General features: G+C 42.3%; 3 protein-coding genes across 3 annotated transcripts; all 3 read left to right on the top strand.

Annotated features, from left to right (window-relative positions):
• Positions 1 to 9501: 9501 nt before the first annotated feature.
• Positions 9502 to 11147, top strand: LOC130744363 (dof zinc finger protein DOF2.4-like). Its single transcript, XM_057596555.1, has 2 exons — positions 9502 to 10510; positions 10610 to 11147. Exons 1-2 carry the CDS (start codon positions 9985 to 9987, stop codon positions 10840 to 10842), a joined length of 759 nt encoding a protein of 252 aa, XP_057452538.1. The 5' UTR covers positions 9502 to 9984; the 3' UTR covers positions 10843 to 11147.
• A 2794-nt stretch (positions 11148 to 13941) lies between these two features.
• On the top strand, positions 13942 to 22403 carry LOC130744359 (polyphenol oxidase A1, chloroplastic-like). Its single transcript, XM_057596552.1, has 3 exons — positions 13942 to 14451; positions 20997 to 21409; positions 21524 to 22403. Exons 1-3 carry the CDS (start codon positions 13972 to 13974, stop codon positions 22401 to 22403), a joined length of 1773 nt encoding a protein of 590 aa, XP_057452535.1. The 5' UTR covers positions 13942 to 13971.
• A 1757-nt stretch (positions 22404 to 24160) lies between these two features.
• LOC130744424 (protein FAR1-RELATED SEQUENCE 7-like) lies at positions 24161 to 25631 on the top strand. Its single transcript, XM_057596611.1, has 3 exons — positions 24161 to 24259; positions 24377 to 25080; positions 25274 to 25631. The coding sequence occupies exons 1-3, from the start codon at positions 24161 to 24163 to the stop codon at positions 25629 to 25631; spliced, it is 1161 nt and encodes a 386-aa protein (XP_057452594.1).
• Positions 25632 to 27787: the final 2156 nt, after the last annotated feature.

The following is a 27787-nucleotide window of genomic DNA, read 5'->3' as shown; positions in this document are numbered from 1 at the left end:
GGATTATTTCTGGAGTCAGCGTTTTATGTCGCAGACTCAGATCGGTCCCGGTCACATGGTGTATTCGCCGGGCAAGACGGAGCGGCTACCCCACACCCCGCCGTTCGGGGTGTACATGCATATCTACACCATGAAGAAGGTGAGGGTGAGGATGCCACTGACGGACTTTCAATGCGACGTTCTCCGCCATATGGGGGTCGCGCCGTCGCAGCTCCATCCCGGCGCTTGGGGTTTCGTACGAGCGTACGAGGTTGCTTGCGTCTTGTTTGGCCAGAAGCCGTCGATTCCGCTCTTTTTCCATTTGTTCGAGGTGGCCCACACTCAAGGATATGGCGGGCACGGGATCGTGACCCTGAGGTCGGGTAAAGATCTCCAGATCTTCCACCCGTTCGCAGAGTCTTACCGGGACTTTAAAGATCAATTCTTCCGGGTGGCGCCTACTACTCCGCCCCCTCACTGGTGGTTCGAGAGGGCCCCGAACGGCGGTAGTCGCGCCCGGTTCCCGCTGACTTGGAACGCCAAGCACTACGATGTGAAGATCAGTGCTTTTGGCTACGAGGCCGGGGCCTTGTCGGAAGCGGACTTGGCCTTCAAAACCCTCTTGGTGGCCGCCATACGGAAGGAAGTGAGGGGTAATCCACCCAAAGAATTCTGCATTCGGCCGTTGCGCTGTTACGATCTTTGCACTTATAGCGTTCGTAAGAACGCTTGCTTGTTGCGCGAGAGAGGTAGGGTGTTTTTGTTACTATGTCCAAAGTGTTGTGTGTTCTTTCGTCTTACTAATTTTCTTCTTGTAATCCGTTTGCAGGTGCTAAGATGGAGATCAATGCTGCCTTGGTCGCTGCTCTACAGGTTCCAGTTGATGAGGTCGAGACCGACAGTGAGGGGGAGCAGGAGGTGCCCCGAGACGAGGGTGATGAGCTTGGCAACCAGGAGCAGCCTTTAGCCGGGGCTAACCCCGTTGGGGCCGGTCATAGTGGCCCGGTCGGTGGCGAAGAAAACGTAGACCCCGGGTCGGGCTCAGGGAATCCCGAACGTCAGCAGGAGGGTTCCCTTGAGGGGAATAGGGCCGGCTCAGAGCGCCCGGCCAAGAGGACACGCCGCTCCTCAGGCGAGGGGGTCCGTTCCCCTGAACGAGCGACTCTGATTGCTCAAGTGGGTCCCTCGGAGCCAATTTCTGTGTGGGGTCGAGATGCGGTGGACACGGACGAGCACAACAACCAAATCGATGATCTGGTGTACAATGAGCTCGACCAGTCGTTCCTGAGCACAAAGGAACCTTACAATCTCTTGAACTTTGCTCTGAAAGCAGTGCTTCAGACTGCCTCCGTCATTCGGCATGTGCAGCAGGGGCCGGTGCTCGACGTGGACGAGGTCAAGGAGCAGTTGAACGCCGCCGAGGATAAGTTCGCTAAGGCGGACAAAGAGTTGGCTGATTCCAAGAAATCGGTTCAAGAGCTGACCGCTGCTAAGGCGAAGTTACAAGGGGAGGTGCACGAGGTGACGACTGCGGCCAAGAAGTTTGCGGAGAAGCTGGAGCTGAGCGAGAAGGATAACGAGTGGTTGCGCTCCCGGGCAGAGAAAGCCGAGCAGGCCCTGAAAGACGAGAAGGCTGCTCGAGAGAGTGAAGTCAAGGAGATGGAAGCCTTGAAAGCGAGTAATGCTGAGCTCAAGAAGAAAGTCGCCGATCTGGGGGTTGAGAGAAAGAAGCTGAGGTCGAATCTGAAGGAGATTCACAAGGCTTCTTTCGACAATGCTTTGGCTCAGCTTGAGGTGGTCCATCCGGGGCTGGATGTGGGCCCTCTTCACTACCGGAAGGTTGTGTTGAGGGGAAAGATCGGGACCCTGGACGACCAGAAGCAGTTTACTCCGACCTTCCCAGCCGAGCCAGCTCCTTGAAGTTCCTGTCTTTTCATTGTAATTTGATGTGTTTAATGACCGTCCTGCGTTTGTATAAACTTGTGGTTTTTCTTGTCTTAATTTTCGTTATGTGTTTGTAAAGACGTGTTGTTCCTATTCTTCATCGTATTTGTAAGAACTTGTCCGTTTGCTATTTTGAATTTCAAGTAGTGTTATTACTTCTTTACTCGGTTCCCCGAACAGGGTACTTTAATGGTTACGCTCCCGGTGGGTCTTTGTGCCCTATGGGTCTTTTATTACTTTGTGCCCGGCGGGTCTTGGTGCCCGATGGGTCTTTTATTATTTTGTGCCCGATGGGTCTTTTATTATTTGGTGCCCGGCGGGTCTTGGTGCCCTATGGGTCTTTGATAATTTCGTGCCCGGTGGGTCTTAGGTAGTTTGTCGATGCTAGTTCGAATAATTCAAATTCAACATAAAAACTGCTTCATTTCTGCGCTTGGAGCTCGTGGCTCTAGTCGTCTACAGCTTGGACGAGATGGGTGTGTACCCTTGATTACAAAAGATTAAAGTAAAAGAAAACACTTGGACGGATAGCGGGTGCTTGGTCGGTCGCGGCTTAACTATAGTATCTTCTCAGGTTGGTTGCGTTCCAGGTGCGAGGGATCTCTTTTCCTGCGAGGGTTTCCAGCTTGTATGCTCCCGTGCCAGTTGCTTCGACCCTCCCAGTTGGCTGCTAGCTTTCCCCGCTCGGTTGATCGTGCCCCGACGCTGGCCTTCCGGAGGACCAAGTCCCCTGTGGTAAAGGAGCGGAGAACTGCTTTCTTGTTGTAGCGGATGGCTGCCTGCTGCTTTGCGATTAGCTCTATGCAGTTGGCTACCGCTCTCCTTTCAGCTAGGAGGTCGAGGTCTTCCCCTATGAGTTGATCGTTCTGGTTGGGGTCGAAACCCGCTGTCCGAGCGCTCGGTTCTCCTATATCAGCCGGAATCACAGCTTCTGTGCCAAAGGTAAGGCGGTAAGGGCTCTCCCCCGTAGTCGAGTGCGGAGTGGTGCGGTATGCCCACAGGACGTGATCGAGCTGCTCGGCCCAGTCGCCCTTGGCACTCCCCAATCTCTTCCGGAGGCCTCGGAGAATGACCCTGTTGGCCGACTCTGCCTGCCTGTTCGTCTGGGGGTGCTCGACGGAGGTGAAACGCTGTTTGATGTGTAGCCCATCCAAGAGGTCTCTGAACCCCTTAGAGGTAAACTGGGTCCCATTGTCTGTGATCAGGACTCCGGGGACTCCGAACCTGCTGATGACGTTCTTGTGGAAGAAGCGTTGTATTCGAGCTGAGGTAATCGTTGCTAGTGGCTCGGCCTCAATCCACTTGGTGTAGTAATCCACCGCTACCACCAGGTACTTGAGTTGGCCGGGTGCGGTGTCGAACGGGCCCAGTAGATCCATACCCCACTGATGGAAAGGCCAAGGACTGACCAGTGATGAAAGACGGGCAGGGGGAGCGTTGTGTAGATCAGCATGCCTCTGGCAGGGGTCGCATTGCTTAACATGATCTGCCGCGTCCTTCTCTAGGGTTGGCCAGTAATAGCCGGCCCGGAGCACTTTCCGGGCCAGGGAACGTCCACCTGGATGGTGGCCGCAGCTGCCTTCGTGGACTTCTGCTAAGACATAGGTTGCTCTGTCTTTAGCCAGGCACTTCAGAAGGGGGGTGGAGAACCCCCGCTTGAAGAGGTCATCGTTAACGATGGTGTACCAGGAGGCGCGCCTTACCAACTTTTTGGCTTCAGCCTTCTCTTCGGGTAGCCAGCCGGATCTGAGATACTTGATGATCGGGGTCCTCCAGTCTTCTTCGGTACCGATCGGCATCATAGCTTGTCCCACCGGTCGTTCGGGGTCAGCCACATAAGGGAGGGCTAAGGTCCCCTGAATGACGGTTCCATTTAGGCCAGGTTTTCCAGTGCTGGCCAGTTTGGCCAGGGTATCTGCACGATCATTCTGGGCTCTGGGGACGTGGCGGAACTCCACTTTGGAGAAGGTTGAAGCCTGTCGCTTCAAATGGGCCAAGTACTGCTCCAGGATGGGATCTTTTGCTTGAGCTTCACCGTTTGCTTGTGAGACGACTAGAAGTGAATCGCAGCAGACAAGTATCTCCTTAGCTCCCAGGTCTCGGGCTGTGACCAGTCCCGCAATGCAGGCCTCATACTCGGCCTGGTTGTTTGTAGTTGGGAAGTTAAAGCGGAGGGATTGTTCGACCACCATCCCGGTGCTACTTTGCAATACGATCCCAGCCCCGCCACCTTCCTTGTTGCTCGAGCCATCTACGTTGACCACTCAGGTGGTCTCGGCAGGGGGCTCTTCCTCATCGGTGAGTTCGACCAAGAAATCCGCTAGGACTTGTGCTTTAATGGCTCTCCTGGGCTCGTAGCGGATGTCATGCTCGGAGAGCTCGATGGACCAGCTTACCATCCGACCGGCTAGATCAGGCTTATGAAGGACCTGTCGGACCGGCTGATCGGTTCGCACCACAATGCGATGAGCTTGAAAGTACCTCCTTAGGCGTCGCGCCGTGGTTAGTAGGGTCAGTGCCACCTTTTCCAACATCTTATACCTGAGCTCCGCACCCTTCAATGAACGGCTGACAAAATAGACTGGTAGCTGCCTTCCTTCCTCTTCTCTGATTAGGACAGAGCTAACTGCTTTCTCCCGCACGGCCAGGTATAGGTATAGTGTCTCCCCTGGTTTTGGGCTAGTCAGAATGGGGGGGGAGGATAGGGTCTCCTTCAGCTGAGTGAAAGCAGCGTCGGCCTCCGCCGACCACTCAAAAGTCGCTCCCTTCTTCAGGAGGGTGTAAAGAGGCAGGGCCCGGAGAGCCGCTTTTGGCAAAAAGCGGCCGATCGCGACCATGCGCCCGGCCAGCTGTTGGACTTCCTTGACTATGCGCGGGCTCTTCATATTCATGATCGCCTGACATTTGTCAGGGTTCAACTCAATGCCGCGGTTGGTGAGCATGTACCCCAGAAACTTCCCGCTTCGAACGCCAAAAGTACACTTGTCGGGGTTGAGGCGCATGTTGTGCTTCTTTAACTGCTCGAAAACGACTGCGAGGTCTGCCGCGTGGTCTCCTCCCTTTGGGGTCTTGACTATAATATCATCAATGTAGACTTCGACCGATTTCCCCATTAGGTCCCCGAAGATTCGGGTCATCATCCGTTGGTAGGTCGCCACTGCGTTCTTGAGGCCGAAGGGCAACATCGTGTAACAGTAGGTGCCCCGGTCGGTGATGAAGGCAGTTTTCTCTTCATCGTCCCTATGCATGGGAATCTGGTTGTAGCCTGAATAGGCATCCATAAGAGAGAGGTATTCGTATCCCGAGGAATTGTCGACCAGCGCATCAATGCTCGGTAGGGGAAACGGGTCCTTGGGGCAAGCCTTGTTGAGGTCAGTGTAGTCGACACACATGCGCCACTTCCCATTTTCCTTCTTGACTAAGACCACATTGGAGAGCCAGGTCGTGTACTTGACCTCCCGAATGATTCCGGCCTGAAGCAACTCTGTGGTCTGTTGCTGGATAACCTGCTGCTTCTCAGCGCTCATCTGCCTCTTCTTCTGAGCAACTGGTTTGAACTTCCGGTCGACGGAAAGTCTGTGGCTACAGAAGGCGGGGTCAATGCCGGGCATGTCGGCTGACGACCAGGCAAACAGCTTCCCATTGGAAAGTAGCAAATTTTCCATTCGTCTGGAGAGGTCTCGGGGAAGGCCCCGAGCTATGTTGGTAGTGTTCTCTGGAAGGGGACCGACCTGGATGGGGTGGGACTCCCCGTCGGGTTTGAGGCGTTGGTCGTCTCTAGACTGGTCCACGCGGGGGTCAAGGTCGGTCATGAAATTGGTGTGTTGAACGTGAAAGTTGTTCCGCTGGTCGTGCACTTTGGACTTCTTCTTCTTCCTTTCCTCCCTGGCCAGCCTGCAGCTGGAGTTGTAGCAGCTCCTCGCCATTTCTAGATTGTCGCGTACTGGTACCGCCCTTCCTGCCCAGGGGTACTTCAGCATCAGGTGGTGGGTGGATATGATCGCCCTGAAAGTGTTGAGGCTTGGCCTGCCAAGAATGGCGTTGTACGCCGTAGGACACTCCACCACCAGAAAGCGGGCTTTTATAGTCCTGCAAATTCTGTAATCTCCCAAGGAAAGGCAAGTATCAAAATATCCTAAGGGTAGGACTCTATCCCCTGTGAACCCAACCAAATCATGGTCGTAGGGGAGCAGGTCTTTCACCGATAGCTCTAAGCTCTTATAAGCATCATAAAACATAATGTCCGCGGAACTACCTGTATCGATGAGTGTCCTTCGGATCTTACCGTTGCCGATCAGAGCTTCAATGACGATGGGGTCATCTTCTTCGCCGGTGTCCTCGCCGTAATCGTCCTCCGTGAAGGTTATGGCCACCTTCTGCCTTGGGGGGTGGAGGGACCCTGGTCGGGGCCGTCCAGCCGCTGACATGATGACGCGGGTACTCCTTTTCCGGCTGTTGTTGGAGGGACCGCTTGCGGCCCATCCTCCTGCTATTGAGCCGACGCTGACTAGATTATTCCCGTGGTGTCTTCTGACTTCATCCCGGCCGTGGCGGTCGGGGCTTCTTCGTCGTTCCCGGCTGCGTCCGCGACGCTCGGGGCTCCGGCGACGCTCGGGGCTGTGGCGGCGCGGAGGAGACCTGTCGCGACGTTCCACCGATCGGCGTTTGGGAGGAGAACGGTCTCGGTGTCTTGGAGGGGTCGGTGACCGTCTTGGGGGTGGCGAGCGTGGGCGCTGGAGGGCCCCCGTCGACACAGCTACATACCTGGACAGTCTTCCTGCTCGGATTAGTTCTTCCACCTTGTCCTTGAGGTTCAGGCACTCGTCAGTGTTGTGACCCGGGCTATCGTGGAACTCACAGAATCTCTTGGAATCCAGCTTGTCCCCTCTCGTCAGGAGTGGGGGGGACGGTCTCTGAGGTCGGTGGAGGCTTTCTCCCTCAGGATGCGTGAAAGGGAGGAGTTCAGTGGGGTATAACTATCGTACTTCTTTCGCTTCGACTTCCGTTCGTCCTGACCCTTCCGTCGGGACTCTCGGGTCGAAGGTTGGTCCTTATTTTCCTTCAACTTCGGCGGTCCTTTGATCGCGAGCGTCTGACTCGCGGCTCTTAGGGTCGCGGCATCTTCCATGTTTATGAATTTTTCTGCTCGAGCTAGGAATTCCTCCAGAGTGTTGGCGGGCTTGCCGTCCAGAGAGGTCAGGAACGGTCCTGGCGCAAGGGCTGCGGTAGCCAGGACCAACCTTGTGTCGGGGAGGAGTCCGGTGATATCACCGGCCTCCTTGTTGAAACGATTGAGAAATGCCTTCAGAGACTCCTTCTCCTTCTGCTTAACCAAGGCCAAAGTCTGCGCGGTCTTCGGTATGCTGCGCACCGAGGAATACTGGGCTAAAAAGCATGACACAACTCCGTTCCAATCGTGCAGTGAGTTGCTCGGTAAATTCTGGAACCAGTTCATGGGTCCTTTTCCAAGGCTCATGGGGAAACAGCGGCAGTATAAAGGGTCGCTGGCCCTAGCGTACTGCATCGCGCCCACGAAGAAGTTCACGTGTTCCTGCGGGTCGGTGTCTCCCTCGTAGAGCTTCACTTTGGGCCGTGCCCACCCCTGAGGGAAAGGAAACGCCATAATCTCAGGGGATAGGGGGCCTCCGATCGGCGCTGGGTAAGTGACAAGTGCGTTGCTGGACCTGGGGCGGTTATGCGTCTGGTCCCGGGTCGGGGTGGGGCTCCTGCGCCTAGAGGGGCTCCTGCGGGGAGAGTAACGTCTCCGTGGTGTATGGCTAGCCACCCGTTCGGCCGCGGGCGCCCTGCGACGTGCTTCCTGGTAATAGGGGGTTGGATCGGGCCCCCGGTCATCTCCTCTTCTTGTGAAAACGCCGGCAGGGGGCGCGATCGAGTTTCCTGCTCCTCCAGTTGTCGGAGGCGGGCGCGGAGCATGTGAATCTCTTCCTGAGCGTCTCGGATTCGCATACTACGGGCTTGCTCTCGCCCAGCCCCGTTGTCCTCTTCCATTGCCCGGATGCGAGCCTCCAAGCGGCAGAGTGCCTCGTGGGCCGCATGCGGGGTAATGGCTGCGGGTTCCGGTGAGCGGGGTGGTTGCGGTTGAGGAGTCGGGGGAGGAGGGTGTTGGGGAGGAGGAGGGGGGTTCTGCGATCCGTAGTTTCGTTGATGGAGAGAGATATGGAATGAGGAGAGAGATAGGAAGAAAAGAAAAAGTAAGAGAAAAAAAATATGAGATGTGATAGATGATAAGAGGAAAGAGATAGAAATAAAAAATGTGAAAATGAAGTGTTTAAAAAATAAGGTGTGTTTAAAAAATAAGGTGTGTATATATCATTACTGTTCTTTTGTTAAGGAGCATGAGTCCATATATAAAATTTAGGCTTAAATTTTCCCTTGTTAATATAAAACATTATTTTGACACGAATTCCCTTGTTTTCAGGTTCCAATGGTCCAACTTATTTGACTCGGTTTTTTTTCTCTTTTCTATTTGACTTAGTTGTGATGTCTCTAACCATGATGTCACCCTCTTATCCACATAATTCATAGTCCAAACAAGTATTGTATGAGTGAGTAAATCGTAAAATTTATTATTGAACGTGTTGGATGTTTACTTATTCATCCTTAGACTTAAGAAATACTTCACATTTATCTCGATTGTATAAAATATCGGTTAGTCTATGTAGAGTCTATGTAGATAGATAAAATATCAATCATTTTATACAATTAGAGATTGCAAGAGGCAACGAACTTACCAACGGTCAACACTTTCATAGATTAACTTGATCACAGTATTAACTCAAATGCTACATCAAACTCTCCTATCGGCAACACAAAGTTAAGTACTATACCAATTCAATGTTTTCTCATAAACAAAAAATTATAAGAAGGCCACAAGCCAAAACTTCATTTTTAATTTTTGTGCCTAGTTAACACATCATGGATGCTTCAATCAACTCATATAGACATGAGACCTACAATTGTGCATGCAACGTAAGATATACCCAACTTGCAACATGTAATCACATGACATAGGTCCATAAATCACAAATCAGTAATGATGCTTATATGCAAACACTATAAACACCCTACACACACTCCAATTTTTTTCTCTCATTCCATCTCTTTGATTACTTATCATATTTATTCATTATTTATCTTTTTTTTTTTCTCTCTTTTCTCTTCCTCGATTTGCAATATATGAATATCGAAGAATCATTTTTCATTATCCCCAATAGGTGTGTACATCTATTAATCTTTGTGTTGTGTCCCACAAGAAACCATGTGTTGCCAACTGTTTCTAATCTTAGTGAGAATCTTAGGCCCACTATTACCACCCTCTACTTTCCCCTAATGCCAATCCATTTTAGAAAAACAAGACCCTAGTGTACTTGTTTTCTTTTTTGCCAACTCTGTGTTTGCATTGGTGGCCAAGTACTCATCTACTTGAATTATTATAGCATAGCATACATCTACGTTCCTTTTAGAGCCAAAACACACAGCACTATCAATGGCCTAGAACCTCCCACGTGCCAACCACCCACTTTCACCTTAGGGGTTAAGTATCTTCTCCATTTCCCTTCCCATAATACTGTATTGTTTGAAGAGAAAGAAAATTGAACTCCTCCTAGGTTGTTACCATAGTCTAGAAAAAAAATTGATGGGAAATTGCCTCCACTATGAGTACTACACATGCAATTTCAAGCAATTTTTGCTGATCTTATTTTTGTAATTATTGCTCCTTTACAGATAGATAATACCATAAATAGATATTAGATTCGGACAGATTAGAGAAAAGAACATGCTCTTTACTCCTCTGCTTCCTAGGCCTTTCCTTCTATCAAATTCAAACCACTCCAATTTCCTAAGACCTTCACACAGTTTGGGCTATAAGCAGCAACCTCATCCTCTTGTTATACTTCAAATTCATTCTCTTCAAACATCTTGATCATTTCAAAGGACTAAAATTTTCCACCTCTATCATTGCATAGAAGAAAACTCTGCTTTTGATCCTGTTTTAACTAGTTACTAGTGTTTGAACTTGAAGGGGTTTGAATTGAAGATATGGGTTTGAGTTCTAAGCAGGTTTCTAATAGAGGGCTTGATTGGAATCAAACCTTGCTTCAAGATCAAGACTTGGAGCTTCCAAACCCTCTTCCTATGAGGAAACAACAACCAAAACAACAGCAACAATCTCAGCAATCAGAGGCTTTGAAGTGTCCAAGATGTGATTCAACAAATACCAAGTTTTGTTACTACAACAATTACAACAAGTCTCAGCCTCGCCATTACTGCAGAGCTTGTAAGAGGCACTGGACTAAAGGTGGAACTCTACGCAATGTTCCTGTTGGTGGTGTCAGGAAGAACAAGAAGATCAAGAAATCAACAACTTCTCCATCCTCTGGCACCACCACCACTTCTATTAGCACCACCACCACCTCTAATGGCAAAAATGATGTTGATTTCAACGCTCCTCTTGCAGTCACTGATCAGAAAAGCATACCTTCTTCTCTCTATCAACCTCTGATGCAACAGGATCTGATGAGTACCAGAGTCGACTCTGAATGTGAAGACTTGGGTATTGGTAATGGTATGTTTCTGAGTTCAAATGGGCCATTTCCTCAAAACCAGAGCTTTCTCTTCCCTTTCTCAACCTCATGTTCTTTTGACACAAACCCATGTGCTGCAGTGTCAACCCCTATGAGATCATCCAATGTGTATAACTATGGTGAAGAATTTAAATTAATGGAGGAGCCAACCATCAACACTGGTGATAATAACACACAGGCATGGGAGATACCTGCTGCAACAAGTACTACTAACATGGAAATGCCAAACTATTGGAGTTGGGAGGATATTGATTCTTTAGTCTCAACTGATCTGAATGTTCCTTGGGATGATTCTGATGTTGTCAAACCCTGAGAAAAAAAAGCACATGACATAATGGTGGTGTGCATAGATTAATAGTTATTTAATTGGGGGTGTTTTTGTGTTTCATAATACAGATTAGTAAGAGAGTTTTCTTGTTTTGAGATGAAAATTTTCATGTGGCTGTTTTTCTGCTCCTGTAATTCTTACAAGGAGCAGTGTGTGTTTGGAGCTGTCTTATTTTAGTTTCAGCTTCAGATTCAAGCATTAACTGTGTTGGCATGTTCTTCAGCTCTCTGTCATTTTCTCTAATAAAATTGTATAATGATTAATGTATATGCAAGCATTATTGTTTTCTATTGTTTGTGAGTGCTTTGTGATGGGGATGAGAATTGATATGATATGGGGTCTGTTCCAGCACTGACAGAATGTGATGGAAGATTCTTGTGGATATGTATATGTTGGAATTATGTAATATTGGTATTTGATTGCTCACCATTCATCACCACTACATAACATACTGGGAATCATTCTTTGCTGCTGCCCTGTGGGCCAGAAAGAATTCTGGTTGCCAACTAGTTATTATTATATCATTATTGACTGCAAAATAAAAGAGATTAATGGATATACACCGTCAGTGTAAATAAGTTTTATACTGACGTCTAATTACATTATGTTATATAGGACTAAGTGATTACAAATCTTTTTAATTTAAATTAGTAAATTAATAAATTGCTGATGTGGCGGAAATCAATTGGGTGCATATGTAAAACAAGTTTACACCGTAATGCACCTCTTATTTTCTCTTATCACTATTATATACTTTAGTGTAGTAAAGTTATATTTCTTTTCCCGTTACTTTTCAATTTACTAAGTTAAAACCATTTAATAAAATTATAAAAATGAATAAGATTTTAAAATTAGAAGTAGTTTTTTTTTACGATAAATTACGTTGTACGAGAATTTATATCTGGCATTTCCCTCTCCTCAAGTAATATGTTCCTAAACTTTAAACACTTAAGTTATCTTTTGGGGGACAAATTAGGAGTAGTTAATTAGAGTTCATCTTTTAAAAACCCAAAAAATTTGCTGTGCTAACATTGTAATTGGGCTAGATAAGTTTAAGCTGGCTCATTTCTCTTTTATAATCCTTTTGAAAATTCAAAATCAATTGGATTTGGTCGTATACATTTTTTTTTTTTGATAGGCCAATGTTAGTTGTTAATTGTTAGTAAATTAGTTCATTCGCCAGGATTCGAACACTAGCCCTTCACCCTGCAAATCTCTTCATTCCCTTAGCTCACCAAGTGAGCTATAAGAGGAAGGTAATTAAAAAAAGAAAGAATATTTTTTTCTCATTTAAAAATTAGAAAATATGTCATGTCACAGGCCCCATTAGGTCAGTTTTTAAGTATATACTACCTATATTCATTATTAACGGTATACTTTAAAGAAAAAAATTATATATATATATTTATCAACTTAGCATTTTAAAAGAATATTAAATAATGTTTTTCAAACAATACCCTTGTCGGAGTAATAAATGAGGATTAAATGATGTCTTTGCATTGTTCCTCTTGTACGGGCCGAAGTCCCTTCACTTCATATTTATATATTTGGCTTTTCCAAAAAAAAAAGGTAATAAATGAGGAAAGATAAAATACATTTTAAAGGGTAAAAAATACATTTTTCTAAAAGTAAACAACATTAATTGCGTTCTTAATGTGTGTGTTTCTTCTCTTCTGAACAGTTAAATAAAAACAGATACTTCCTCCGTTCCTAAATAATTGACACTTTAAGGTTGTTGCACAAGTATTAAGAAATAGCAATTAATGTTCTTGCTTTATTAAAATTGCAATCTAACTTCCTACTATACCCTTTATCTCTCATATTAATTCTAACTTTTCAACTTTTATACCATCAATACATGAAGGGTATAATTGGTAAAGTATAATTAATGCTCTCTTGAACTTTGTAAAGTGGCAGATAATTATGAACAAAATTTAGCTATAAATAGTGTCAGTTATTTAGGAACGGATGGAGTATATACTAATAAATACACTCATTTTCATGATTAGGTCCGAAATGCAAAGGATCGGACTTAGATTTTAGTGCCTCCAAAACCTTCACCATCAACCCTCTCCACATCCATGAATATTGTTATCTTAACAATTTATTTCGACCTTTACTTTATAAAAAGAAGAAGAAAAAAGAGATAAATAAGTGATATAATTTGTGATGTGATAAAAAAGCAGAGAGAATTATGAAGAAAAATATATGGTTATGAGATGGAAGAGAAAGTGATGTGTTTATGTATCATTACTCCTATATCCATTCATCCTTTCATTTTTTTTTGGAGTTTCGGTTTTAGCTCGCTGGGCCAAAGTTTTTTTTCAAAAGATGTCTCTGTTTTTTTTTCATATTACCAACAAAGCTTGGGAGGGCAACAAGAGCCTAGCTGTAGATCCAACACTAAAGTCCACTAAACTAGTATATATATACGGTCATTTATGAAATTGATCAGAAAATTGATCGAAGAGGATAAAAAAAATAACTATAAATCAAAATGCTTTCAACGAATTAAAAAATAAAATAATTTAAACTCTCTTTACTATTGGGAGAGTCGCTTTCAAGAAAAAAAAACTATTAGGAGAGCCTATTTTTTACCAAAAAAAAAAAAGGAGAGTTTATTTTTTAAGGTGAGGGATGATGCTCCAGTTCAAGATAGAAAAAACTGCCACCTCACCCTAAGAATCTTAGATCAATGAGGATTTGAATCTATGGCATGTTAGATACATCATGTTATGCTTCACTAAATCAATTCGTTGGAGTTACTGCTTTTCATTATCACAATTTTCATTCTTTTTTTTGTTACAAGAGGAATGTACACGATCTTCATTTTAGCAATAAGTCCCCAAACGCTACCACCTTGCTCTTCATATAGTAAATATAAAAATCACCCTACTACTTATATTATCACTTAATATAATCATATATGTACATATGAAATAGTAATTTGAATGGATCAGAGGATATTCTTTTTGCAATGAGTAGTATTTAATTTTACAAGAAAGTCCTTCCTGAGTTGATTATAAAAGGACCTAAGTACGTGATCTGAATCTTCATATCTTCATCTTGCAATGAAAGAAAAAGCACAAGCTACATAGATAGCTAGCTAAAAACATGACATCTATCTTATCATCTCTGTCTTTCGTATCCAACATTAATCACCATTCTTCCCTGCATCCATTATTCTCTCAGAAACACATACTCAAACCAAAACGCCTAGACCATCACCACCATGTTTCTAGAGTGGCATGTTGCAGCAACAATAGGGGCAACCCGAGCAACACAACACCACCAAACTCCAACGGAGGACACAGGAGGGATGTTCTGATCAGCCTAGGAGGATTGTGTGGTGCCGCCGGTGCCACTCTTATCAACAGCCCTTTTGCCATTGCTGATCCAGTCATTCCAAACTACAAAAACTGCGTTCAAGCAGAAATACCGGACTGTGGAAAGCCTCCCTTTGATTGCTGTCCTCCTCCCACAAGCACTGACGTCCAACCTTTCCAGCTACCTTCCTATAGCGGAACGCCGCTGCGGGTAAGGCCAGCGGCGCATCTGGTGACTGATGAATATCTTGCCAAATACGAAAGAGCAATTGACTGTTAGAATTTTGGGTCACAAATGTAACTTTTAATTGTGTTAGGGCCATTATTTAATTAGCCAAAACTAAAGTGGTCTATTTAATATTGATCTTATGGCTAAGGGCATATGTGTTATGAAAAGGTATTGTGCAGATACCATAAGGCAATATTCTAATTTGATGAGGGGCCAAATTAGAAATATTGAAAACAGAATTGTAACTGATGCAGTTACTTATAGGGTTGTGGTCCCTAATTGTAGACGCAACACAGTAACGTGAAAAGTTTCTCCTCATCCCCATCAGAGGAAAACATCAGGAAACCCTAAGGGTGATCTACAATTGGAAGATCACAACCCCAGATCCTTCAGCGATTCTCATGGCTCATTCAGGTACGCTTCCGCTCTAGATCTTCATCATGTTTTTCGGGTATGGGTTAATCAAGTGTGGTTTAGGATTATGCTCCTATTTTCTATATGGGTAGAAAAGCATGTGGTTAGGAACAAATCTTTATTTGTTAGAAACCTACAAGTGGTATCAGAGCCACCCATGCCTGATTCATGTATGACTTTGGTAATTCTTAAAATTAGGGTTTTCAATGTTCGGTTATTGGGAATTGTTATTCATCATTCAGTTTTGGATTATAAGTTTCGTTAATATTATATACTTGGTTCAGTGTTTGAATGAATGCATATGGGTTTTGTAATTTCGATCATGTCTATGCTGATATGGAATTGTGATTTCGGTTTTGATTATTGATTATGAACCATGATCATTCAGTTTCGTTGGTGAATTATTGGGTTTTTTTTTTTTTAATTGTTGATCAAATTCATTCAGATGTCGTAACAGAAAGCACCTTGGTGGTGCGGTTTTATGATATTCACGTATTATATATAAGCTAATTATTTTTTGGATCATATAATATGCAAGTGATATTATTTTGTATGTATGAATTCAGTTTGGTTTTTGAATCCAAAACTTTGTTTTTAACACCAGTAAGCTTTGGAATATATATTTACTGTTTTGGATTCAACAACATTCAGGTGTATATGAATTTCATATAAAGATTGAGTTTCAGTGCTTGAGTTATTCAGTGTGATCAAATTTTGGCTATAGATTGTATCTTTATACAATTGTTTAATATTTTAAATGAGTTGATTAAAATAAGAAAGTCACAAAAGTGACCTCTTTTTATGGAGATTACTCATAAGAAATATTAAAAGTTTGTGCGTGTGTATGTTTATCCATGCGAGTATTAATGGACCCCAAAGGAAAAGTTAATGCTTGGCCGGATTTCATACACACCTGTGATGATAAACATGTGATAATTTTAAGGGTTTACATGTGAATGATAAATCAATCCAAAGAAGGGTTTGTTATTTGACATGATTTATTATCAATGTTTGATCATTACAACAAGAGTACCACTAGCAAATAGTATTACTGTCAAAAGACATGATATTGATGGTGCACTAGGTATCTTGAGATGGGTTATGCCATTATTTGAACGTATTGATGATTCAATTTTTCTTAATGTGAGTATATTTATAGCATTTGTTTTTGTTCTATTTTCAGCTACTATCGGTTCGATATCTGCTAATCTGAATTCGGTTCCGATCCTTGATGGAACAAATTTTAAGGATTGGAAAGAGAACATGGAAATTGTTCTTGGCTGCATGGATCTTGACCTTGCACTAAGGGTGGAGAAACCCGCTTCTCCTACGGAATCTAGTACCTCTGAACAGAGGAAAGATTATGAGAAGTGGGATCGCTCCAATCGCATGAGTCTTATGATCATTAAGCGCGGCATTCCTGAGGTCTTTAGGGGTACTATCTCGGAAGAGATAAAAGGTGCCAAAGATTTCCTTGCTGAAATTGAAAAGCGCTTTGCAAAAAGCGATAAGGCGGAAACAAGTACTCTTCTTCAGAACTTGATTTCCATGAAATATCATGGCAAAGGAAATATAAGGGAATACATTATGGGCATGTCAAATATTGCTTCAAAACTTAAGGCGCTAAAGCTTGAGCTGTCGGATGACTTGCTCATTCATTTAGTACTGCTTTCTCTTCCTGCACAATTCAGTCAGTTTAAGATATCTTATAACTGTCAAAAGGAGAAATGGTCTCTTAACGAGCTCATTTCATTTTGTGTGCAAGAAGAGGAAAGGTTGAAGCAAGAAAGGAAAGAAAGTGCTTGTTAGCACCTCTAAAGACAAGGGAAAAAGAAAGAAAACTGTTGAGCCCAAGAATGAAGCTGCAGATGCTCCAGCACAAAAGAAACAGAAAGAGGATGATACCTGTTACTTTTGCAATGTGTCTGGGCATATGAAAAAGAAATGTACTAAATATCACGCTAGGCGTGCAAGGAAAGGTACATTTTTTGCTTTGGTCTGTTCTGAGGTCAATTTAGCTTCAGTACCTAGAAACACTTGGTGGTTAGACTCTGGTGCAACTACTAACATCAGTGTTTCAATGCAGGGTTGCCTAAGCTACCGGAAACCAAATGATGTTGAAAGATACATCTATGTTGGAGATGGCAAGACGGTGGAGGTGGAAGCTATAGGGCATTTTAGATTATTATTGTGTACTGGATTTTATTTGGATTTGAAAGACACTTTTGTGGTACCGTCATTTAGACGGAATTTAATTTCAGTTTCTAATTTGGACAAATCAGGTTATTCATGTTCATTTGGAAACAGTAAAGCCGAGTTGTCTTTTAATTCAAATATTGTTGGAACCGGTTCACTTATTGGATATGATAATCTGTATTTGCTGAGCACTGTAGCCACCTATAGTGAATCCCTGAATGTGGAATCACGTGGTACTAAGCGTAAAATTGATAATAACAATTCAGGAGCATTATGGCACAAGCGCCTAGGTCACATCTCTAAAAATAGAGTTGAGCGGCTAGTGTCAGATGGAATTTTGGATTCCATTGACTTCACAAACTTTGATGTTTGTGTTGAATGCGTTAAAGGTAAACAGACCAAAACAAAGAAATTTGGTGCATATAGAGCTACAGGCGTCTTGGAATTGATACATACGGATATTTGTGGACCATTTCCAACACCTTCTTGGAATGGTCAACAATATTTTATATCATTCATAGATGATTATTCGAGATATGCATACTTATTTCTTATACATGAAAAATCTCAATCACTGGATGTGTTCAAATCATTTAAGGCTGAAGTTGAGAACCAACTCAACAAAAGAATTAAGAGTATCAAATCTGACCGTGGTGGTGAATATTACGGTAGATATGATGGTTCAGGTGAACAACGTCCAGGGCCTTTTGCCAAATACCTAGAGGAATGTGGAATCGACCCACAGTACACCATGCCAGGGTCACCTAGCATGAATGGTGTGGCTGAAAGACGAAACCGGACTCTTAAGGATATGGTAAGGAGTATGATTTGTCATTCTACTTTGCCAGAGTCACTATGGGGAGAGGCACTAAAGACTGCAGCTTACATTCTAAATAGAGTGCCAACTAAAGCAGCTGCCAAAACACCTTATGAGCTTTGGACTGGGCGAAAGCCTAGTTTGAAACATTTTCATGTATGGGGATGTCCAGCTGAGGCAAGGCCTTATAGGCCAAATGAAAAGAAATTGGAATCCCGAACAGTGAGCAGCTACTTTATTGGTTATTCTGAAAGATCCAGGGGCTATAAATTTTATGATCCCAAATTAAAGACAATTTTTGAGACGGGAACAGCCATGTTCTTTGAGGAAATTGAGTTTGGAGGGGAGAACAAGATTATGGACTTTGCTTTAGAGGAAGAGTCGGTAACAATTCCAAAACTGATTCATACAGTTGCTTCTGATGAAGCAAGTACGGAACCTCTACAAGACATTGTTGTTGAATCTCCTCCTACTCAAGATGATATGGTGGTTCATGAAGAACAAACTCAAGATCCTCAAGAACAAGTGTTACAAGAACCAATACCTTTGCGGAGATCCACTAGAGAAAAGAGAAATGCTATTCCAGATGATTACATAGTCTTTCTCCAAGAACATGAGGAAAATAATGGTATGATGGAAGCTGATCCAATCAACTTCCAGCAAGCCATGCAGGATTCCAACTCTGAAAAGTGGATTGAAGCAATGAAGGAAGAGTATAAGTCCATGCAAGACAATAAGGTTTGGGAACTTGTCCCATTACCGGAAGGTGTGAAACCCATTGGTTGCAAATGGATATTTAAGACCAAGCGGGATTCTAATGGTAATGTGGAGAGGTATAAGGCTCGTCTTGTGGCTAAGGGTTATACTCAAAAGGAAGGGATTGACTTTAAAGAGACTTTCTCTCCGGTTTCATCGAAAGACTCTTTTAGGACAATCATGGCTCTTGTTGCACATTATGATTTGGAACTCCATCAAATGGATGTCAAGACAGCGTTTCTCAATGGAAACATTGATGAGACAATCTATATGGTGCAACCAGAAAACTTTGTGTCAGGAGACCCAAAGAATACGGTTTGCAAATTGACAAAATCCATTTATGGACCAAAGCAGGCATCTCGTCAGTGGTACCACAAATTTCATGAAGTAATTCTCTCATTCGGTTTTGAGGTGAATGTTGTTGAAGATTGTGTGTATCACAAATTCAGTGGGAGCAAATATATTTTCCTGGTTCTGTATGTTGATGACATACTGCTTGCCACTAATGATATAGGCATGTTGCACGAAACCAAGAGATTTCTATCAAGAAAATTTGAAATGAAAGATCTTGGTGACGCTTCCTTTGTATTAGGAATTCAGATACACCGAGACCGATCTCGGGGTATTCTGGGATTGTCACAAAGGAGCTATATCGAAAAGGTACTTAAAAGGTTTGGCATGCAGAATTGTACATCAGGGGATACTCCAGTTGCTAAGGGAGACAAATTTAGTCTCAGTCAATGCCCAGAAGGAAACTTAGAAATTCAGGAAATGCAAAAGATTCCTTATGCATCAGCTGTAGGGAGTCTTATGTATGCCCAAGTTTGTACGCGTCCAGATATAGCGTTCATAGTTGGGATGTTAGGCAGATATTTGAGCAATCCAGGAATGGATCATTGGAAAGCAGCCAAAAGGGTTATGAGGTATTTACAGAGAACAAAAGATTATATGCTCACATATAGGAGGTCAGACCAATTGGAGATCATTGGATATTCTGACTCTGATTTTGCTGGATGCCAAGATAGTAAGAGATCCACTTCAGGCTATATCTACATGTTGGCTGGTGGTGCAGTTTCTTGGCGTAGTGCCAAGCAAACTCTCATAGCTTCATCCACCATGGCAGCAGAATTTGTAGCTTGTTTTGAGGCATCTAACCATGGGATTTGGCTGAGGAATCTTGTCACTGGGCTGCAAATTGTGGAAGGAATTGAAAGACCGCTTAAGTTATACTGTGACAATAAATCAGCCGTCTTATTTTCCAACAATAATAGGAGCTCGACCAAGTCAAAACATATTGACATCAAGTTCCTAGTTGTTAAGGAAAGGGTACAAAGTGGACAGATTTCTATAGAACACATAGGGACAAACTCCATGATAGCGGATCCTCTTACAAAAGGTCTTCCGCCTAAGGTCTTTCATGAGCACACTGCTCACATGGGTGTTTTGCAGTGTGAGGAATGCTTAGTTTAGTGGGAGTTACTCATATATAAATTTTGTGTTCTATGTTTGGTATTATGCATGCATACTCTAGTATTTGGATATTTTTTGGTTAATTATAAAGTTTGATATTCTGTTATTTATGCTTTGTACAATAAGGTTATTGAATGATCTCACTAAAGTAAAGTAGGACCAGTTGAAAATTGACAAGTACAGGCCACCTTCTTGTGATTTTCATGCTGCACATTTCATAATGAATCTATGTCATTTAGTTATGTCAGTACTAGTAATCATTGATGGGTTTAGTTATGATTGATATAACGAAAATCACTTTGGTTCTATGTACTGGCATGGCTAATGGACGAGATTATTTGGATATGCTCAAGGTATATAATGGCATTTTTGAGCTCATAAAGTCTAACACATGTGTAGAGTTACATATGTGACCAGTGGGAGATTGTTAGAATTTTGGGTCACAAATGTAACTTTTAATTGTGTTAGGGCCATTATTTAATTAGCCAAAACTAAAGTGGTCTATTTAATATTGATCTTATGGCTAAGGGCATATGTGTTATGAAAAGGTATTGTGCAGATACCATAAGGCAATATTCTAATTTGATGAGGGGCCAAATTAGAAATATTGAAAACAGAATTGTAACTGATGCAGTTACTTATAGGGTTATGGTCCCCAATTGTAGACACAACACAGTAACGTGAAAAGTTTCTCCTCATCCCCATCAGAGGAAAACATCAGGAAACCCTAAGGGTGATCTACAATTGGAAGATCACAACCCCAGATCCTTCAGCGATTCTCATGGCTCATTCAGGTACGCTTCCGCTCTAGATCTTCATCATGTTTTTCGGGTATGGGTTAATCAAGTGTGGTTTAGGATTATGCTCCTATTTTCTATATGGGTAGAAAAGCATGTGGTTAGGAACAAATCTTTATTTGTTAGAAACCTACATTGACATCATGAGATCACTTCCTCCCAATGACCCTCACAGTTTAATCTCACAAGCCAACATCCACTGCGCTTACTGTAACGCGGCCTATCACCAAAAAGGGTTCCCTGGAATTCAATTTCAAGTCCATGACTCTTGGCTCTTCTTCCCTTTCCATCGTTGGTACCTCTATTTCTTCGAGAGAATCGCCGGTCACTTGATCGAAGACCCTTCCTTTGCCATTCCCTTTTGGAACTATGATTCTCCTGATGACGGCATGCGAATGCCTTACATTTTCACTAGTAATTCCAAATCACCTCTCTATGACCCTCTCCGGAATACCTATCATGTCCCGCCAACAATCGTAGACCTTGATTATCCAAACAATGGTGGGTGCGAAGGCGATTGGGACACCAACAGTACAATCATGTACAGGTAGCTAGTATTCAAATATTGTATTTGCCCGCTTAATTGACGTCATTCTTAATTTACATGACCTAGTGTGTTAACTTTTTTTTCTCATTTCTACGCATTTTTCTATGTTTGTAGGCAAGTTGTCTCTAATGGAAAGACCCCAGCTCAATTCTTCGGAGATGCTTACCGCGCTGGATATGAACCTGCATGTCGTGGTGGCTCTGTAGAGAACTGTCCACATAACAGTGTCCATAATTGGACCGGTGATGGAAATCAGCCTAATGGTGAGAACATGGGGGTTTTCTACTCGGCGGGAAGAGACCCCATTTTCTACTCTCACCATGCAAACATTGATAGGATATGGAATGTGTGGAAGTCTGAATTTGGTGGAAATGATTTCGATGACCAGGATTGGTTAAAATCCGAGTTTGTCTTATTCGATGAGAATAAGAACCCTGTGAGTGTTAAGGTCGAGGATTGCCTTAACACCGCGGAGCAGCTCGGATATATTTACGAAGATGTTGGCGTTCCATGGAAAGACTCTAAGCCCACACCATGTAGATCAAGGGCTCAGAGGCTAGCAGCAAAGAAACAACTCGGTTTGAGGAATGATAATGTTAAGTTCCCACTTGTTTTAGGATTCAGGGTTCTGAGAATAGAGGTGAAGAGGCCTAGGAAGTCGAGGAGCAGGCAGGAGAAGAAGAAAGCCGAAGAGCTTTTGGTGATTGAAGGGATAGAGCATGATGGCCAGAAGCCTGTTAAGTTTGATGTCATTGTCGATGATGATGACGACGGAAAACTCGTGAGGGCAAAGAATACCGAGTTTGCAGGAAGCTTTGTGAGCGTGCCTCATTCTTCACACGGCATGAAAATGAAAACTAATCTCAAACTTGCATTGACGGATTTGTTGGATGATTTGGAAGCTGACCATGATGATAGTATTATGGTCACGTTGGTTTTGAGGACTGGGCAATGGGTCAAAATCGAAAACATCAAGATAGAGCTTGGAGATTGAAAATTTCAACCACTTGCATAATACTTGGTGATAAAGATCATTTCCAATGATGTGAGTGTCTCTAATGTAATATTATTAAGTTTTAATAAGCCACGTCCTTCAGCACCTTAATTAAGCCAGATAATGTAGAAACCTTAACTTTGTTATAAGTATCTGCATGTGCTTGCGGTTGTCGGGTTGTGGTTTGTGGTTGTTGGTGTAGTTTGTTTAATTTGGCTACTTTTCTTTTGCCCGTGAGGTGATCTTTGTATCTATTAAGAAGTATTGTTTCTCAATTCTACTATCTATTAATTAAAACTTAAGCTGCTTTTGAAAAATATATAGTAGACACACATTATGAGTTGTCTTTAAAGATTCTGTACATACGGTTTTAAAACAAATTTCTCCTATTTTACTCGCCCAAGAGATCATACCAACTCATTAGTTTTGGCTCTGCATAGTTTGTCGTTTTTATTTGCAAAGCAAACAATATCCTTACAAATTTAGAAGAGCCTCCGTCACTATTTCAAGGGCACATCAAACTTCAAAGGTCGTTTTCAGATCTGTGTTATGAAATATTTATAGAGTTGATTAACTATTTAACTATTTATGTGGGTCCAAAATGCTACATAATATTTAAGCAATTCATAAATATCTCATGAAAATTTTACTTCAATCACCGTTTCTTCTTTTTTACATATGTACCTTACATAATTTATTTACATGTGGGTGCACCAAAGCAATTTGATTTTAGGCTTCCTTAATCCTTATGTATTTAGGAGGGGATTGTGCTCACTTCGTTTGTATTATGAACTTTTGGGTTATTTAAGATCAACTAGAGGTGTTAAGAGAGTGTTCAATTATACGATTTTTAGTGGGTATGAGCCTGATATGAGTATGATGAACAAGATTTGGCTTATGCATGTGAGATGTGGTATCTATCCTTGATGCACACAAGTTGTTTGGTGATATATCCGAGGGCAACAATGATATATTCACACCTCATTTTTCATACACTTCATTTTCACTTATTTTTATTTTTATCTCTCTCCTCTTATATTTTCTTTCGCTTACTTTTTCTCTTCTTTCTATCTCTCTCCTCCTGCACCTCATTTTTGAGGTGTCAACAAACAATTATTCATCCGAGGGAGATGCATGTAGTGTAAACTGGTTGATTTCCTGTGGTAACTTTTTTAACATAAAAGACCCAATAACTTATTATTTTATTTAGTCCCTAAGTTTTGGCAAAGGCTACGATGCATCACCGGCACATGTGGTGTATGGGTGCATGAGCTAGTTGACCGGTTACCACCGGTGAAAATTGGTTTTATAATTAAAAAAATAAATTTTTAATATTTACATATTTGCAAAACGGGGTTTTTTAAAAAGAAAACGTCTGTTAGGGTTGACTGTACCTACAACATAAAGCACTTTCCCCCAGCTTGTGCCTTGTACTTTCTCTTGCCTGTGGCACGCACATCTCATCCGATCTGAGCTTCATCATTCGATCTGAGCTTCATCTTCAATCTCCACGGCATCTGAACTTCGTCATCTATCTCCATGATACATCCTCATCGTATTTCATTTACATTTTTGCCTACATTTTTCGGTTTCTCCATTTTGTCATGGTTTGATTTTGCTCCCAACAGTGAATATGTTGTTAAAATGGGTTGATTTTGTTCAATCACAAATGTTTTTGTTAATTAATCTGCTTTCAAAATGGAATCATTTGTTGTTTTGGATCCTCTCGTTCGAGCTTCCAGGTTTGTTGATTTGGAATGGCAAACTCAACCGAGATAAGCTATGGTGGGACAGAATGCTTGAATGGAAACAGTGATCAGAGTGGCTCGTTGAAAGATGTTGATAAAATGTCAGAGGTAATTATCATTTTGAACCATGACAAAATTGCAGGTGTGATATGGGTATAGAAAGATATGGGTACCATAGATATGCATGTATGTTTGTCTTTACTTTTGTAAATTTGTTTGTCTTAGGATTTGGATGAGTTGAATGTGGAAGATAAAAATGGAGAAGACTGTAGTGTGGACTTTGAGTACGAAGAAGAAACCCATATTGATGGTACTGATGCAACAATAGATATCAACAATGAAGATGACATCCTAATGATTGATCTTAAGAATTTATGTCCAGACAAAGTCTCAATGCTAAGCTTCATTAGCTTGGATATTGCTTATTTATTCTATACTTGGTATGGAAGGGTAAATGGGTTCTCAGTTCGTAGAAGCAGTATTCTGCGGAGCAAAACAAGTCATGAAGTACTGCAACAGACCTTTGTGTGCTCTAGGGAAGGGAAACGTCGACTCAGCTGCTTAACCATGGAAGACCGAAAGCGACGGGCAAAAAATGAGACAAGGCTAGGATGTGAACCCAAGTTCAGAGTCCACATCCATATTGTTACTCGACGTTGGTATGTGACTATTTTTGCATTTGCACATAATCATGAACTTTTGGATGGACTATCTTGTGGAATGTTGCCTCCTTATAGGAAAATGAATGAGTCTGATGTTGTGCAAATGAATAACATGAGGATGGCTGGTATAGGTGCACATGATATTTTTAGTTCGTTTGCAATGCAGTCAGGTGGTTATGAGAATGTTGGTTTTCGACAGAAAGCCATTTATAATCAAGTAGGAGAACAGAGGGCAGAACATGAATCTGATGGTGTGGCCGCATTGAAGTACTTGAAACAATTACAAATATCTGACCCCGAGCTTTTTTCGTTACAAAGAGAATAGTGAAGGTAAATTGGAGCACCTATTTTGGAGGGATGGAATAAGCCAAATTGATTACAAGGCATTTGGTGATGTGGTTGCTTTTGATGCCACGTACAGTAAAAACAAGTATAGGTGTCCTCTGGTGTTTTTTTGCAGGGTTAATCATCATCAACAAACCATTGTGTTTGCTTCTGCCATTGTTGGGAATGAAAAGGAAGAGACGTATGTTTGGTTACTCCAAAGACTAATGGAAGTTATAAAAGACAAGACACCTACGTCAGTCATCACAGATGGGGATATTCCAATGAAGAATGCAATAAAGGTTGTGCTACCTCAATCCCATCACAGACTTTGTGCTTGGCATTTGTGTTGGAATGCAACCTCAAACTTGCATAATCCTGAATTTACTGCTGCTTTCAACCATTACATGTTTGCTGGGTATTATGACATAGGGACATGGAAAAAAAAATGGACAGAGATGGTGGATAAGTTTGAGTTGCATGAAAATGGATGAGTTCAGGAAATGTATGAAAAAAATGAGGATGTGGGCTGCATCGCATATGCGTGGAAACGTTTTTGCTGGATTTCGCACAACATCCCGTTGTGAGGGTCTTCATTCCAAAATTGGAAAGTTTGTTAATTAAAGGTATAATATAACAGAGCTGATCCAACACTTATGCAGGTTGATGAATCATATTAGATATAAAGAAATTGAAGCTGACTTTAATTCATTTTATGGGGAGGCTGTGTTGGAGACTAAATTCCAAAATCTAGAGAGTTCTGGTGCCAATGTCTTTACAAGGGAGATATTCTCCATGTATCGTGCTGCACTACGTAGGTCAGCAGATTCCATTGTTGTTGGCTACAAAGAAACATCCAGGCAGTATATATTTTTGGTTTCAAAATATCGTGGTTTTGGACGTGAGTGGCATGTCTCATTTCAGCCTTCTTCATTTTTTTTCCAATGTGCTTGCAAAAGGATGGAATCCATGGGTCTTCCTTGTCACCATGTACTTGTTGTCCTTGTTTATCTTGATGTCTGTGAATTGCCAAAATGTCTGGTCCTGCAGAGATGGACAAAGTTTGCAAAGGATGATTTGGACAAGAATGCAATGTTAAGATCAAAACACTTGGATTCCTTTTTTATTAGTAGGTATGGTGCCTTGATGAGTCAATACAGGGAACTAGCCTCATTTTCCTGTCGTAGCCTTGAAGATTTTCATAATGAAAGAGATCGAGCGACAAAGGTTGTGCAAGAATTGAAGTCAAGGGCAATCAAGGACTGTGATAGAAGTTGATGATTAGGTTAATTCCTTTGTTGGCCTTAAAGATCCTAATGTTGTTAGGACTAAAGGTACTGGTTGTCCAGGTCTGTCAAGTGCACCTGGCAAAACCAAAGGCAACAAGAGGAAAGGGAGTAGGAAGTGCTCACAATGTCACCGATATGGTCATAATAAGACTACTTGCAAGAGTGGCACTCAAGCACACCAGATGACAGAAAATACTAATGCGGAGACTGTGCTTACCCAAGAAGTATCATATGCAAATGTTGGGTAGTGTTGTGGATCAAGCAATGTCATGGAAATGTTGGTACGTTATTTGGCTTTTACATAATTTGCTTACATACTGGATTTTGATTTTGTTTGTTGACTAACCTATGTTGGGTTAAGATGTGGCGTCGATATCTCTTAAGGTTTTGGGTTAATATGTGGTGTCGATATCTCTTCTTGCTCCTCGGCCCATGGGCTCCCCTGTCTCCCCCAACAACCTATTCTTAATTCTTTTGTTGATTTTAGTGGCAGTCCGTTTGAGTTGGAATGTGTATCAAAAGACTTGAAATGAAAGGAATGGAATGGGTTTCAGAGTTAAGAATGAATGAAAGACCTTTTTTTATTTATTTATTTGGGTTGTAACTCTTAATTATCATTGTGAGATACTTTTATTATGAATGTTGTGTTTTAGTTGATTTAAGGTGCTTATGATAAATGCCTTTTAGTAGCCTAATCCTGACCACAAAGTGCACGAATTGCTTAGTTCCTTGGGATCAAGATTTCTCCTTGATCAAACGTACTAGATTTTTACATTGGTTGAGATGTAGTTTTGAAAGAAGCTACACCACACCTATATGCTTTTAAAAGGGAGAAGTGATTGTAGAAACAACAATCGATTTACCAAAAACAAAATTTAGTATATTTTTAAAAAGGGAAAGTGATTGTAGAAGCTAGGCCCATAAATTAGCCTCAATTTTAAGAAAGGAAAAGTGGTTTTAAATCCTCTTTGTGTTGTTCAGGGCCTTCAGCCCGATAGTTGTTCACTAAGCCCAAAAATTAGCCTCAATTTTCCTCCCCACAAAATAAAGAAAACTGAACTAAACCAAACTCCAATCATTAACAACAAGCAGGATTACTTCCATTCCTTTCATGGGTGCCCATTTCATTAACATAGCATAGGAAAACAACAACAACATAGACATTGATGAACCAACAGACAAAAAGAAAACAACACAAGGAACAAAAACAACAACATAGACGAGACACATAGGCACCGAAACTGAACGAAATCAAGTTCACCCACAAGCGATCACGAAGCTGAAAACATGCAATTCACAGGTTGGCATGAAATGGATGCGTTGCTCTTTTCGTAATCCAAGTGTTTTGGCGACTACATACA

This window comes from Lotus japonicus, chromosome 3 (assembly GCF_012489685.1).
Source record: "Lotus japonicus ecotype B-129 chromosome 3, LjGifu_v1.2".
Lineage (NCBI taxonomy): Eukaryota > Viridiplantae > Streptophyta > Magnoliopsida > Fabales > Fabaceae > Lotus > Lotus japonicus.
The sequence above is the reverse complement of the archived record's forward strand: the minus strand, read 5'-3'. Positions and strand labels throughout refer to the sequence as shown.

Bases quoted from the DNA above. Each gene is read 5' to 3' on its own strand.
- LOC130744363 (XM_057596555.1), top strand. From the start codon at position 9,985: ATGGGTTTGAGTTCTAAGCAGGTTTCTAATAGAGGGCTTGATTGGAAT. The intron at 10,511-10,609 runs GTATGTTTCTGA...CATGTGCTGCAG, and splicing joins AGACTTGGGTATTGGTAATG to TGTCAACCCCTATGAGATCA.
- LOC130744359 (XM_057596552.1), top strand. From the start codon at position 13,972: ATGACATCTATCTTATCATCTCTGTCTTTCGTATCCAACATTAATCAC. The intron at 14,452-20,996 runs ATTGACTGTTAG...TTAGAAACCTAC, and splicing joins TTGCCAAATACGAAAGAGCA to ATTGACATCATGAGATCACT. The intron at 21,410-21,523 runs GTAGCTAGTATT...CTATGTTTGTAG, and splicing joins AACAGTACAATCATGTACAG to GCAAGTTGTCTCTAATGGAA.
- LOC130744424 (XM_057596611.1), top strand. From the start codon at position 24,161: ATGGCAAACTCAACCGAGATAAGCTATGGTGGGACAGAATGCTTGAAT. The intron at 24,260-24,376 runs GTAATTATCATT...TGTTTGTCTTAG, and splicing joins ATGTTGATAAAATGTCAGAG to GATTTGGATGAGTTGAATGT. The intron at 25,081-25,273 runs GTACTTGAAACA...GTTTTTTTGCAG, and splicing joins GATGGTGTGGCCGCATTGAA to GGTTAATCATCATCAACAAA.